The following is a 13,074-nucleotide window of genomic DNA, read 5'->3' as shown; positions in this document are numbered from 1 at the left end:
CTTAGGAATGCGGCTTTTACATGGTCAAACATGCAAGTCGATCCTATTTGCAAGAGGTTAGATAGGTTTTTGTTCTCTTCTGAGTGGGATTCTTTTTTCTCTCAAAGTATTCAAGAGGCCCTTCCTAGATGGACCTCTGACCATAGCCCAATTTGTTTGGAAACTAATCCTTTAAAATGGGGGCCGACTCCTTTTAGGTTTGAGAATATGTGGTTGCTCCATCCTGAGTTTAAAGAGAAGTTTAGAGATTGGTGGCAAGAGTGTACGGTTGAAGGTTGGGAAGGTTACAAGTTTATGAGGAAATTAAAGTTTATTAAATCAAAGTTGAAAGAGTGGAATGTGGTGGTCTTTGGAGATTTAAGAGAGAGGAAAAAGCTCATTCTTACGGACTTAGGCAGAATTGATCGAATCGAACAAGAAGGGAATTTAAATCTTGATCTGGTTTCGGAAAGGACCTTAAGAAGGAAGGAGTTAGAGGATTTGTTATTGAAGGAAGAGGTACAATGGAGACAAAAATCTAGGGTTAAGTGGATTAAAGAAGGGGATTGCAACTCTAAGTTTTTTCACAGAGTGGCCACTGGAAGAAGAAGCAGGAAGTTCATAAAGTCTCTGATTTCTGAGAGGGGGGAGACTTTAAATAACATTGAGATTATTTCTGAGGAGATTGTAAATTTCTTTGGGAATCTCTACTCCAAACCCGAAGGTGAATCTTGGAAGATTGAAGGGATTGATTGGGCCCCTATTTCTGAAGAGAGTGCAATTTGGTTGGATAGACCGTTTTCTGAAGAGGAGGTTCGAATGGCAGTTTTCCAATTGAATAAGGAAAAGGCCCCTGGCCCTGATGGCTTTACTATAGCAGTTTATCAAGAGTGTTGGGATGTGATAAAAGAGGATCTTATGAGGGTGTTTTTTGAGTTCCACACTAAGGGGGTAATAAATCAAAGTACAAATGCGACATTCATTGCTATGGTGCCAAAGAGAAGCCAAACTTTTAAAATCTCAGATTTAGACCTATTAGTTTGGTTACAAGTTTATATAAGATAATTGCTAAGGTCTTATCAGGGCGTTTACGCAAAGTTCTTCATGAAACAATCTTTGGCTCTCAAGGAGCCTTTGTGGAAGGGAGACAAATTTTGGATGCTGTATTGATAGCCAATGAAGTGGTGGATGAGAAAAGAAGGTCAGGGGAGGAAGGGGTTGTCTTCAAAATTGATTTTGAGAAGGCCTATGATCATGTGGATTGGGGCTTTTTAGATCATGTGCTTGAAAGGAAGGGGTTCAGCCGAAATGGAGATTTTGGATGAGGGGCTGTTTATCTTCTTCTAGTTTTGCTATCCTAGTTAATGGGAATGCAAAGGGTTGGGTTAAGGCCTCTAGAGGTTTGAGACAGGGAGATCCTCTTTCTCCTTTCCTTTTTACTCTAGTAGCAGATGTTCTAAGTAGGTTGATGATTAGAGCTGAGGAAACTGGGTTAACTGAGGGGTTCTTAGTGGGGAGGGATAGGACTAGAGTGTCCTTGTTACAGTTTGCTGATGATACCATATTTTTCTCTAAAGCCTCTTTGGACCTTCTTCAAAACCTTAAGATTATCCTTTTGGTTTTTGGGCAAGTATCTGGTTTAAAAATCAACTTAGAGAAAAGCTCCATTTCAGGTATTAACACTAGGCAGGAGGTGTTGTCTAGTTTGGCTTTGGTTTTGGAGTGCAGAGTATCAGAGTGGCCTTTGTCTTATTTAGGCCTCCCTTTGGGAGGGAACCCAAAGACAATAGGCTTTTGGGATCCAGTGATTGAGAGAATTTCGAGGAGGCTGGATGGGTGGAAAAAGGCATATTTGTCTTTGGGAGGGAGGATTACTTTAATTCAGTCTTGTCTGTCTCACATCCCTAGCTACTTCCTCTCCCTTTTTAAAATCCCTGTATCTATAGCTTCAAAGATTGAGAAGATGCAAAGGGATTTTCTTTGGTCTGGTGCCGGGGAAGGGAAGAGAGATCACCTAATCAGATGGGAGGTTGTTAGTAGACCAAAGGAGATGGGAGGTTTGGGCTTTGGGAAGACTTCTATGAGAAATATTGCCCTCTTAGGGAAATGGCTTTGGAGGTTCCCTAGAGAAAGGAGCGGTCTTTGGCATAAGGTTATTGCGAGTATATATGGGACACATCCTAATGGATGGGACGCCAACATGGTGGTTAGATGGTCTCACAGATGTCCTTGGAAGGCTATTGCTCAAGTTTTCCAGGAGTTCTCCCCTTTTGTCCGCCTAGTGGTGGGCAATGGGGAGAGAATTCGGTTTTGGGAAGATCTTTGGTGGGGAAACCAAACTTTGTGTTCTCAATTTGTTGATCTCTACAGAGTTATTTCTGTGAAAAACCTCACTATTTCAAATGTTCTTGGCAATTCCTTACCATTGTCTTGGAATTTTAACTTTCGCCGCAATCTAACGGATTCAGAAATTGATCTCCTTCAGGGATTAATGTCTTCCCTAAATTCTGTGTTCTTTCCCCTTCTTCATCAGACTCAAGAGCGTGGTCTTTGTCTTCGTCAGGCTCGTTTTCAGTGAAATCTTTTTTCTATGCCTTGTCAAGAGTTTCAAGTCCTTTAATGTTCCTTCCGGCCAAGTTTTTATGGAGCTCAAAAGTCCCTTCAAAGGTTAAGGCTCTCGCTTGGTTAGTAGCTCATGGGAAGGTAAACACTAATGACAAGTTGCAATTGAGAAGACCCTACAAAGCCCTTTGTCCTCAATGGTGCATTCTTTGCAAAGGAAATGGAGAGTCGGTTGATCACCTTTTCCTTCATTGTCCAGTTACCATTGGACTTTGGCACAGGTTGTTCAATCTAGTAGGTATGATTTGGGTCCCTCCAAGGAGCCTTGAAGACATGTTGGTTATTTCTTTTAAAGGCTTGGGGAAATCTTTAAGAGGCAAGACACTTTGGCAAATTGCTTGCCTTACTTTGATTTGGATGGTGTGGCAAGAAAGAAACAACAGGATCTTTGAGGATAAAGGGAGAACGGAAGAGACGGTTTGGGATTTGATCCGGTTTTATTCCTCTCTTTGGGCTTCTTGTACTGAAGCTTTTAGAGGAGTTCCTCTAAGCATTCTACAACTCAACTGGATTGGAGTTTGCGTTTCAAGAGTTTGAAGATTGTTGGGGTTTCTTTTGTTTTTAGAGTTCTATTGTTGGGTGTTTTCTTTGGTATTTGTGTAGGAAGGACCTCTCATCCTTCCCTTGGTTTTTTTATTTCTTTTGTCTCTTTTTCTCTCATGTATTTGTTCTTTTATTAATATAATCTTCTTTGTTTCTGATCAAAAAAAAAAAAAAAGTATTGTCAGAATCTTATTATGCTTGTGCACCCCCGGATCTCCTTGAACCTTGACCTCTTAAGTAGTTGGGTGGTTCCCCCTAGTCCTCTTCTCATTTCTTTGAGTTCGTCCCTGATCAAATCCAGTTCATTCTCCTGCCTCAACCTCCCTCTCCATGACCTTCTCGACATTTCTCACTATCAACCAAGGCCTAATCCAGTCAAACCCTAAGACAAGTAAAATATATCCACGTACAATAATTTAACAGTTATACTGTCTATAGCATTTTTCTATCACAATATCCATGCAACAATAGAATTTGTATCCAAGCACTATAATAATACATTTTTCCTTAACCAAGACAATCACTAACATATTATATCAAACACATACCAAAAATGAATAAATAAACAAGCACACACCAAAACTATTCCCAGGGTATTATTGCAACCTTGGCTTTGATACCATGCTGTTATGACCTGTTGACACGAGATGGATATCGTTCGCTTTGGGTCCACAGCCTTCATGACTGCCCTCATGGCTTTAAAACACGATCAACCAATTCAAAGTCATTACCCTTTATGAATGCTAGGAACTTATCCTCCCCAAGCAATGTGGGACATTACAGTGTGAGTGTCAAGTCATGCTTGCAGCTTTTGAAAGGGGTGGAGTGGGAGCTTAGCCAAGGGCTTGGCTTTAGTGTGTAGAACTCAGGAGTCAACTTTTAAAGGTTACTAATTCTGCATGCCTTGTTAGGGATTCTTTTAAGTTGCTGTCTGCAAGAGAAAATATTACTGCATTTAGATATTCAATCCAGCCAAAATGTTTCAGCTTGGATGAAATTCCTTCCAGCTTCATATTCTATTTTCTTTACTTCTCATTGTCCTTGCTTCTTGTACTTGCTTGTAAGTTCAGATTGTTGTGATTATCAATTGTGTGATTACTGGATGGGTATTTTGAATTTATTCTCATTCAGTGAATAGATATATATCTCAACACTTGCTGTAAGTGCTGCATGCCTGTTCTTGCTTTTTTCCACATTTGACACTTAGCTTGGCCATAATCATGTTTCATTCTTTTTTTGTTGTCTTTTATGTATAACAACCGCATTTATATTTTTGTTATATCCCTTTCTTTTAAAGAGGTTGGTCAAAATCTGTATATGTTGCTAACTATTTAGTGTGGCCTGCAAATCTGTGTATACTGCTAGCTATTTACTGCGTCCTGTGGAAAATCTCTACAGGTTGTGAAGACTGTATATGCATCTCCAAGTCGAGTTGAGTTCCATTTGGATTCAAAAAAGGCAAGTGCTTTTATTGTCACCAGGACCCAATTTCATTATGTAGTGCTATAGTATCTTCAGCTCCTGTCTGACTTTGTGCCAAATATGTTTCCAGGAGGTAGAAACAATTCCTGCTTATCCAGATATATGTTTTGCAGTTGATGATTTCGATTCCACCTTTGATGCAGTGGTAATGTAGTAATGTTGTTTTTTCTTTTTTTTTCACTTAAGGTGAAGTTTTCTGTGATTCCATATTCAAAATTTTGTATCATCTTTAGTGTTTGTGATTCCATACCCTATTGCTACAAATGCTATGTATATTATCCGTATACTTGGATTTATGCATAATACCCATATACTTGGATTTAACCCCCTTCATCATTTTTCTTTGATACTTATTCATGGCCATTAAGAAAGAAAATTCACACTTCTACCTCCAAAAATCAGGCTGAATAGAATGTTGATTGAAGTATGGGGTAAAAGTAGAACTACTATAAGTCGCACATATTCAAGAGAAAGTGCTAAACCTTTTTCCTAGAAGTATAGAGTTGCATATATTTCAATCACACTTGGGATTTAATGAAACCTATCATGGGTTTTCATATCATAGTGAAAATAATGTGTTGTTTTTCAGTTATATTTTTCTAATGGAGTGTTTAGGCTAGTTATTGATATGATCAAATCCAAAAAGGGATGCCAATGAAAAGGAAGTTCAGATGTACGCTTGTGCATGTATTCTACTAGACAGTCTTTAGGCTAGTGATTTTATATATATATATAGGTAAACAAAATATGCATTAAAAGCGCCAAGAAGAGTGCAAATACAACGATTGCCTAGAGATGGCCAACAAATAGGGAAAGGGAAAACAAAAACCACTCCCTCCCTTAGTTAGAACCTAACGAAGCAATAACATAGGGCTTATAGTTATGTACAACTTGGTTCAAGAAAACAAGTTACAGAAGAACAAGTTTTTTAGTTTTAGGACAGAGAGCTCCTCGTTTTTAAATGATCTTCTATTTCTCTCATTCCAAATTGTTCAAAAAAGGCACAAAGGAGCTACTCCCCACACTATTTTCCGTTGCCTTCCAACACAGGGTCCATGCTAGCCCAACAAAGTCTCTCTAACTAAGAAAGACAACACCCAACAAACATCAAAGAGAGAAAAAAAAAAACTGCCACAAAGCCCTTGCTATACCACAATAAAGCAAGATGTGGTCAATTGACTCCTGAATATAGGAAAGGAAGCATCTGTTAGTCAAAGACCACCCTCTCCTCTAGAGATGATCTAAAGTCAAAACTTTACCTTACAAAGCCTCCTAAGTAAACAAACTCGCCTTAGGTGGAGCCCAAGAGTTCCAAACAACAGCCTTTGGGAAGGGGTTAGAACACCTAGGCTCTAGGCAAGAGTAAAGAGACTTCATAGAAAAGGAACCACTTTTTGTCTCCAGCCATATGACCTTATCTTTTACTCCCCCATTCACAAAATGCTCTACAGTAACAATTTCCCAATCATTTGGGTTCCTAAAGAACCTAGGAGTCTAACAACCACTAAAGTTAGATTGATTCCACAAATCCGCCACTCATGCCTCCTTTGAGCTAGCCAAGGCAAATAAGGAGGGGAAAGAATCACACAACGGCTCATTATCACATCACCTATCTTTCCAAAACTTGACCCTCCTTTTAGCCTTTAGGCTAGTGTTGATATGAGGAAATCTGATTGGTTTGGAGAAGGGGCCCATTTTTGGGTTGGGAGTTGGTAAAAAATTGTAGATGTGCATGCATAACTTTTATAATTGTACTCCTTAAATCTGCATCCAATTTAAGAAACTTTTGACACAATGCATTTCTTGTTAAAAAATATATCATATTTTGAGGTTTTTTTCTTTTGCTTTGTAATGTTATAAAGCTTTCAGGTTATTTCGCCTGCTTTACTTGCAGGGAATTTGTTGCAGTTATTTTTAAATTCATCTCCCTTTTATCTTCTTGGACACCTCTATGAAGAACAAAACAAATCATGCTACGAATGAAATATTATTATTAGTCTCTTCCGACATTTGTACACTTATAGTATGATCTCATGGAATGTTTGTTCTTTTATTCTTCTCAGGTTTTGACAGAAACAGACCATTGCTATTGTGTGCTCCTCAATGCACATGATGGGGCAGCATTTCCTAGCGAAAAAACATCACCTGATTGTAGTTCTAGCAATACATCTTCTTTGAGAATTGATACTGATTCTGAAAAGTCGAAGAATACCAAGGTAGGGGTTAGTCCTCAGTTTATGTATGAAATTACTAATTCTAATTTCATGGTTGCTAGAGTCTGAATTCATTGAGCTAACAGTTTTGAACAAGCTAGTGGTTTTTTGTTTATAGATTCCTACTGTATAATACTTCATATAATTGGTAACTTGTTTTGGAATGTGTTTGTGTCCAGTCTTGCATGCCAAATGAATGGAAACATATTAAGGTCAAAAATGTATTTTATTTAATGTGCATGAGTTATAATTAGTAATTGCTATTTATTTTTATTTTGGTTGGAAATTGTTACTTTCCTTCTACTGATTGATCTTCTTTCTACTTTGATAAATATTATCAAGAAAATTTTGTATATGGTTTTAACTTGGAATTTTTTTTTTAATTTTAAAAAAAGAAAAGAAAAATTGCCATCTTTGAGAACAATAAATTGATTGGTAAGGGCCATTGCTGGGACAGATGCAAGTAGGCTGCTTTTTGATGATCTAACAGCCTTGTCATACAGAACAACAGAACTAGCACTATTAGCTTTCTCTTAGGCATTTTATATATATATGTGTGTGTGTATGAACTAGCACTCTTAGCTTTCTCGCAGGCATTTTGTATATGTGTGTGTGTGTGTGCGCGTGTAAGTATTTATGCATGTATAAAGAAGGATGAGAAGCCCTTTGAAAAGGGAAATAAAGTATTTGTAGAAGAGAATACAAAATCTCTGTACCAAAGAAAAAGGAGCTTTGGCTTCTTGATCCCAAGTCTTGGTTCACCAAAACTAAAAGGGGCATGAGATCCTAGCAAAGTAGACTAGAGAAGAGACTTCTCTATTGGATCTCCATAACTCATTAGCTATACAAGACAAATTGTCACTGAATCCTCCTCCACCAAGATGTTAGAGGCATCCAACTCTTTTACAATTTTGGGATCCTCAAGTAAATCAAGTTTCTTCACATGAATTGCTTGCCTAAATTGGCTCCCTTCATGAAGCCTGGTCAATCCTGCCCCTGGGGTTCTGTATGATCTGAAAACGTCATCTCTGCTGGATTACCCAAGCAACAATCTTCAAGGTTAAGCTTCAATTACCAATAAGTGTACGAGCCCAAATGTCCACCACTCTCCTGAATTTGGCAGATCAATGTTCAAATCCTTCTAAATAATGTTGAAGAGAATTCCAAAAAACTCTTTGGCACTGACATCCAAAATAGGTGTGATAAATATTTTTTTCACAAGTCATCAATCCCTTCCTATCATCAATAATAGTTTTCTCATGAGAGTCATCAATCTCTTCCTATTGTCAATAACACGAACATTCTCTCGAGTCAAGTTGTCCACAAGGTCACTAGAATAGCCCTTCTTCCCCCAAGGCACTCCCTCAAAGATGACTCCTATCAAAACCTCAAAAAGTTGTAGCTGAGATATCAGAAATGACTCTATGAGTTACCCATGCTAGCACTGCTATAGAAAACAGTCTTTACCATAAGTTCAAAGCAAAGGGTGATGAAGGAAAGATGGTCTGCTGATTCCCTTTTTCCTGAGGATTGATTTGCAGTCAACACTAATGGATATGAAGTATTCTAAGCTGAAGCAGATTGTTTATATTACCTTCCTATTAGACATTGAAGGAGTAAAGACTTGAATTTCTGATGGAGTTATGGACTTCCAAATACTTAATGAGGATTAGATAGAAAAAGGCATCCAGTGCTCCTTTCAGTCTGTGCCTGCTTCACTTTCAGTTTTCTATTAAGAGAGGGCAAAGGAACAAGAAATTGTTCTGTTTGTGTTTCTTTTACATCAACAATTGAAAGTATAAGTATATACTTTCAATCTATTACCTACTAAATTTTTTTGCAACTTCTAAAAATAGGCAAATTGTATTTTCTCATAGTGTGCTTATCAAATTTTTCTCAGCGGAAAGTGGTCTCTTTAACCTTCTACACAAGCCGAAAAGTGGTATTTGATTGTTAATATATTGTTTTTTTGAAATGCTACTTAATAGTAATCTGGATCCAATACAATACTTTGCCTGATCAATTTATAGACACCTTGACACATTTTTAGTTGCTGTGCAGCTTACTCTTTTCTCTGGATTTGTCAGCTATCAAATGGTTCGAGAAGCATATGATGGTATATTTTTCTGTAGATCACCTAAATGTGTTTCTGTTTCTTAAAGCCAAAAAGATTCAAACATAAATATATGTTGACTTTTAGCACTCAGAGCAGTATTGGTTTTATTTTCTTTAATTTAGGCTGATAACTAATTTTCCTCACTGCTTTCACATCTTAACCATGCAGAAAAATTTAGATCTCAAAGGGCTTCCTCTCAGTTTGACACTGTAACCAGGCGTATTAGGATGCACATGTTTTAAACCTTTTTCTTGTTTACTATCTTGACTCGAATCAACTGTCAAGCAGTTGGAAAGTGGCATTAATACAATTTTAGTGAATCCCATTGCCAGTTTTTGGGAAATAGGAATAAAGAAAGCATATGAAACTGAAATGACCTATTCAACCTCTAAACAATGTGCAAAACCGGAGTTGGAGATTGTTTTGAATTTGAATGGAAAACCAACTTGATTCTGCCAGACTGATGGAAGCTATGGAAAATGTGAGAGAAATTCCATTATGTTAGTTATCTGATCACTAACTAGCCTGATACTTCAGTGACTGGATTTGTTGCCATCAGGTTTGTGCCTGAAAAACCTTGAGATGCCACAAAAAATTTTCTCCAAAATTTTTCTGCAAATAGTCTAGGGCTTTGTTGCTTCAATGGGAGTCCAAGATCAAAATCATCTTGTGGATGGTTATCTTTTTTAAACAAGTTGATGATAGCTAGGTCCTGCTTTTTAGATTTAGTGCCTATTGTCATGTCATGCAAAGATCTAGTGACAATTTTTCTTCTTAAAAATCATGTGGAAGTTATTTGGAGAACTTTAAGCCAACATGAAGAGAACAACATATTTCACATAGTTCTTTATTTATTTTCATTTTTCAAAGAACTGATTCATTGTGATGAATTGGGCTTAAGTAATAGTTCATTGGTAATCCATGTTGTGTTGGTCAGTTCACAGGAGTTATAGGAAATGAAAAGTTTGTTAACTAAACGTTTGGAAAAAAGCTCCCAAGGTGATAGTTCACTCATACAGGTTTTGGGTGCAACATTGATGAGTGAGAATATGATGACATTGGTAATCCACATTATGTTGGTCAGTTAGCAAGAGTTATAGTGACTGGAGATTTTGTTCATTCAATGTGGGGAAAAAGAGTCTTCAAGGTGATAGTTCACTCATACAGGTTTTGGGTGTGACACTGACAAGTGAGAATATGATTACAAATTATTTTCCGGTTTGAAAAGTTGCTCCTAGTTTAATACTTTTGGCATGTTTTTCTAACATGTGAATATCTCGTTTGCTATCCATACTTAAAAACAATCTGAACAAGATGGATTAAATTTGTTGACCATATTACTCATAAAAAAAAAAAAAAATTTGTTGAGCATATTCTCTTAGTGATTCTGCTGCATCCACCAAAACTCTTCATATAATTTAGTGCATGAGGCAAGTTATCAGTGGATATAGAAGTTTGATTTATTTCAATCCAAACTTGGTAATTTTCCAAAATAACTTCTGTAGCTATTGTTTGCAATAAAAGGTTTCTGACTTACCAAATGCAGAGTGTACTTCTAACTTCTCAATTATGGGTTCGCTATACCAAAATCAATTTTGTGATACATATTCTAAAATTTTTGGTGCAGTTTGCTGATGTATGAAGAATTGAATAGTGTAAATTTGCTTTGTTTATCTAGTTTTTATTTCCCTTTTTTCCTATTTTACAGCTGGAAAATCTCGATTCGGAAGCCTTTTGTTACTTGGTCAATCCGCTGGAAAAACAGACAGGCTTTACATGAAAGGTCCTGGAGGGCGTGGGGAAGTTGAAGTGGCTGTTTCCGGTGTTGCAGGTAGTAAGGAACTTTCTTCTACTTGATTTAGCTAGGTTATAAAAGCCTGTTTCATTTCTTATTTTGGTCTAGAATATTTGCTCAGCGCCCAAAACTTAAATTTGTAATGACCTATGCTTGATGACAACTGATGAAGACGTACAAATGTCAAGGTCCTCCACACACATTAGCATTTTGCACCTATTGGCATGAATATTTTTATGTTTCTTTGTTCAGCTATGGTGAAGTGTTTGATAGCATATACAGCTGATATTCAGTTATCAAAAGCGTTTGATCATATCCAGGATGAGTCATATGGTTTAAATGCCTTATGTTTGATGACATGTATCATTAAAATTCCATTAATATTTCTGATGGGTTGAATCAGAAGAAAACACTTGGTGGTATTGTCCTAACAAAAATTTGCATGCTCTCTGGTCTTCCAGGTCAAAGTTTACCAAAAACATTACTATTTATCAAAATAGAACCCACTGCTTCATTCCAAAATCAATAACTTGCTGTGTCATATTGACTCCACATCAGTTGGGCTGGGAGGTGGGAGTAGGGACTGAAGCCGAGGGATCTAATCATTCTATTCTGCTGATCTGTCCCAACAGGTAGTGGATCCAGCAGAAAAGAATAAGTGGTTCACGACAACCTCCTTTATTAAGTTCATGGTCTTCAGTAACTGCTGGAGTAATGAAATGTATCCATGGGTTTCTCTGTCACCCTTTCTTAACATGAATTCTTCAAAATGAGGGCTGATATGGTGTGGACATATCAGATTCAGGGTCCAATTATTTTTTTGAATTTAATGATAGCACCACCTAGATTGTCTCTAATGGTAACTGCTTCATTGTATGTAGCATATATATTTGTGTGCTAGGAAGAAGAGCTCTGTTAAAAAAGCATATACCATGACATTAGGCAGTTGCATGTCTTGAAAATAAACTGTCATAATATTCTAGCCCTTGGTTCGAGAATATCCTGGCCATAAACCAGATACCTAGCTTTTCTTTCAATCGTTCCACTCCCATCACCAGACAACAGATTGATTTGGTTTTTATACTAGGAGTTTGGGATATAGATTCATTAATTTCTTTCAATCAACTTTTCACTCATTTCCAAATGATTAAATCTACTAGTCTCCAATCTCCAAATTGTTGGCCATTCGTGATTGAATTGGATGGTTTGAAATATTAGTATCAATTGGTTGTCACTTACATGTATGTGGTTGTTTTGATAAATGAAAGATCTCTGATTCTTTGCCATGTTGTTTTGGTAGAATTTATCCTGAATTATTTGCTCCCCATGGATGACAGCACATGATATCAATGGTCTTTGATTGGTTGTGTAATAGATGTTATATGTTTTATTTAAGAGGTCAATGGGTGGCATGACAGATTGTGTCAGTTACTGAATCTTGATGTTAATTAGATCAAAGCCAGCAGCCATCAGGCCCTTCTTCGCCCGTTCATGCATCCAAGAGAGGTTTTGGGATTGGTACAATTGTTCGTAAGGCAGCAACAGTAGCATCTGTGGCAGCAAAGCATGCCTATGCTGCTGCAGCTGCCACTCGGAGTTCTGATGAGGAGATGTTGCCGCTCAAGTGCTGCTTAATGTCAATATCACTTCCCTGGGAACACATTGCATATGATCTCATGTTTAAGGTGAGATCATGGTCTTCCTGTTTCTAATGAATGGAAATGGAAATTTGGCTAGAGGTGGTAATTTACAATGCAATATCACATTGGATTTTACTGGCCTGCATCCTTTGAGGCTTACCTATGAATAATTTGGCAGTTAAATATATCTGTCCAAAAAAATTTCGGGGATTTTTTTTTTCTTTTCATTTTAGTAACAGTAGTAATGCTAACCAAAAGATGCTCATGTTTACCTTCTGCTCTTACTTGACTCAAAATCGAGGTGGTGGTTTAATTGATGATACCTTGCTTGAACATTGCTCTAAAGGGTACTAACTTTGATTTTTCTGCCGAACTCAGGGAAGTCCTCCAGTGAACTTGTAGTGTCTTATGTTACATCTCTTGCGGAATGCTAAACAAGCATGGCGATCCCGCCTGCTAAAGAAAGATGGAAGGGGAGTAGCCTGCACTATAAACAACATTTGGGATCTCAGTCCTGCATTTTTTGGTATTGGGGTACATTGTGTTTTAAGGCTGTAAGTGTAAGTGTGATAGAAATATGTAAAGTTTTAATTAAGAAACTTAGTGTATTCAATATCAATTCCATGGTTGTCAGGTTTAAAGTTTAGTAAAGCCTGATTCTTGAATGCAGACACTTTGGATCCT

At 37.3% G+C, this 13,074-nt stretch overlaps 1 protein-coding gene across 2 annotated transcripts in view; it reads left to right on the top strand.

Moving 5' to 3' along the window:
* The window catches only part of LOC117906061 (uncharacterized protein KIAA0930 homolog), a 55,988-nt gene extending 42,914 nt beyond the window's left edge, over window positions 1-13,074 (top strand). The window contains exons 9-15 of one of the 2 annotated variants that reach the window (XM_034819003.1): window positions 4,543-4,602; window positions 4,697-4,771; window positions 6,690-6,842; window positions 8,901-8,955; window positions 10,664-10,786; window positions 12,203-12,435; window positions 12,769-13,074. In XM_034819003.1, the coding sequence (XP_034674894.1) occupies window positions 4,543-4,602; window positions 4,697-4,771; window positions 6,690-6,842; window positions 8,901-8,955; window positions 10,664-10,786; window positions 12,203-12,435; window positions 12,769-12,792 (723 nt within the window). In that variant the 3' untranslated portion in view covers window positions 12,793-13,074. Of the gene's footprint in view, window positions 1-4,542; window positions 4,604-4,696; window positions 4,772-6,687; window positions 6,843-8,900; window positions 8,956-10,663; window positions 10,787-12,202; window positions 12,436-12,768 lie in introns of both variants that reach the window. The other variant, XM_034819004.1, reaches the window with a different exon arrangement.

The sequence above is a fragment of the Vitis riparia genome, chromosome 18, assembly GCF_004353265.1.
Source record: "Vitis riparia cultivar Riparia Gloire de Montpellier isolate 1030 chromosome 18, EGFV_Vit.rip_1.0, whole genome shotgun sequence".
Classification (NCBI taxonomy): domain Eukaryota; kingdom Viridiplantae; phylum Streptophyta; class Magnoliopsida; order Vitales; family Vitaceae; genus Vitis; species Vitis riparia.
This window is presented reverse-complemented; position numbering and strand designations above follow the sequence as displayed.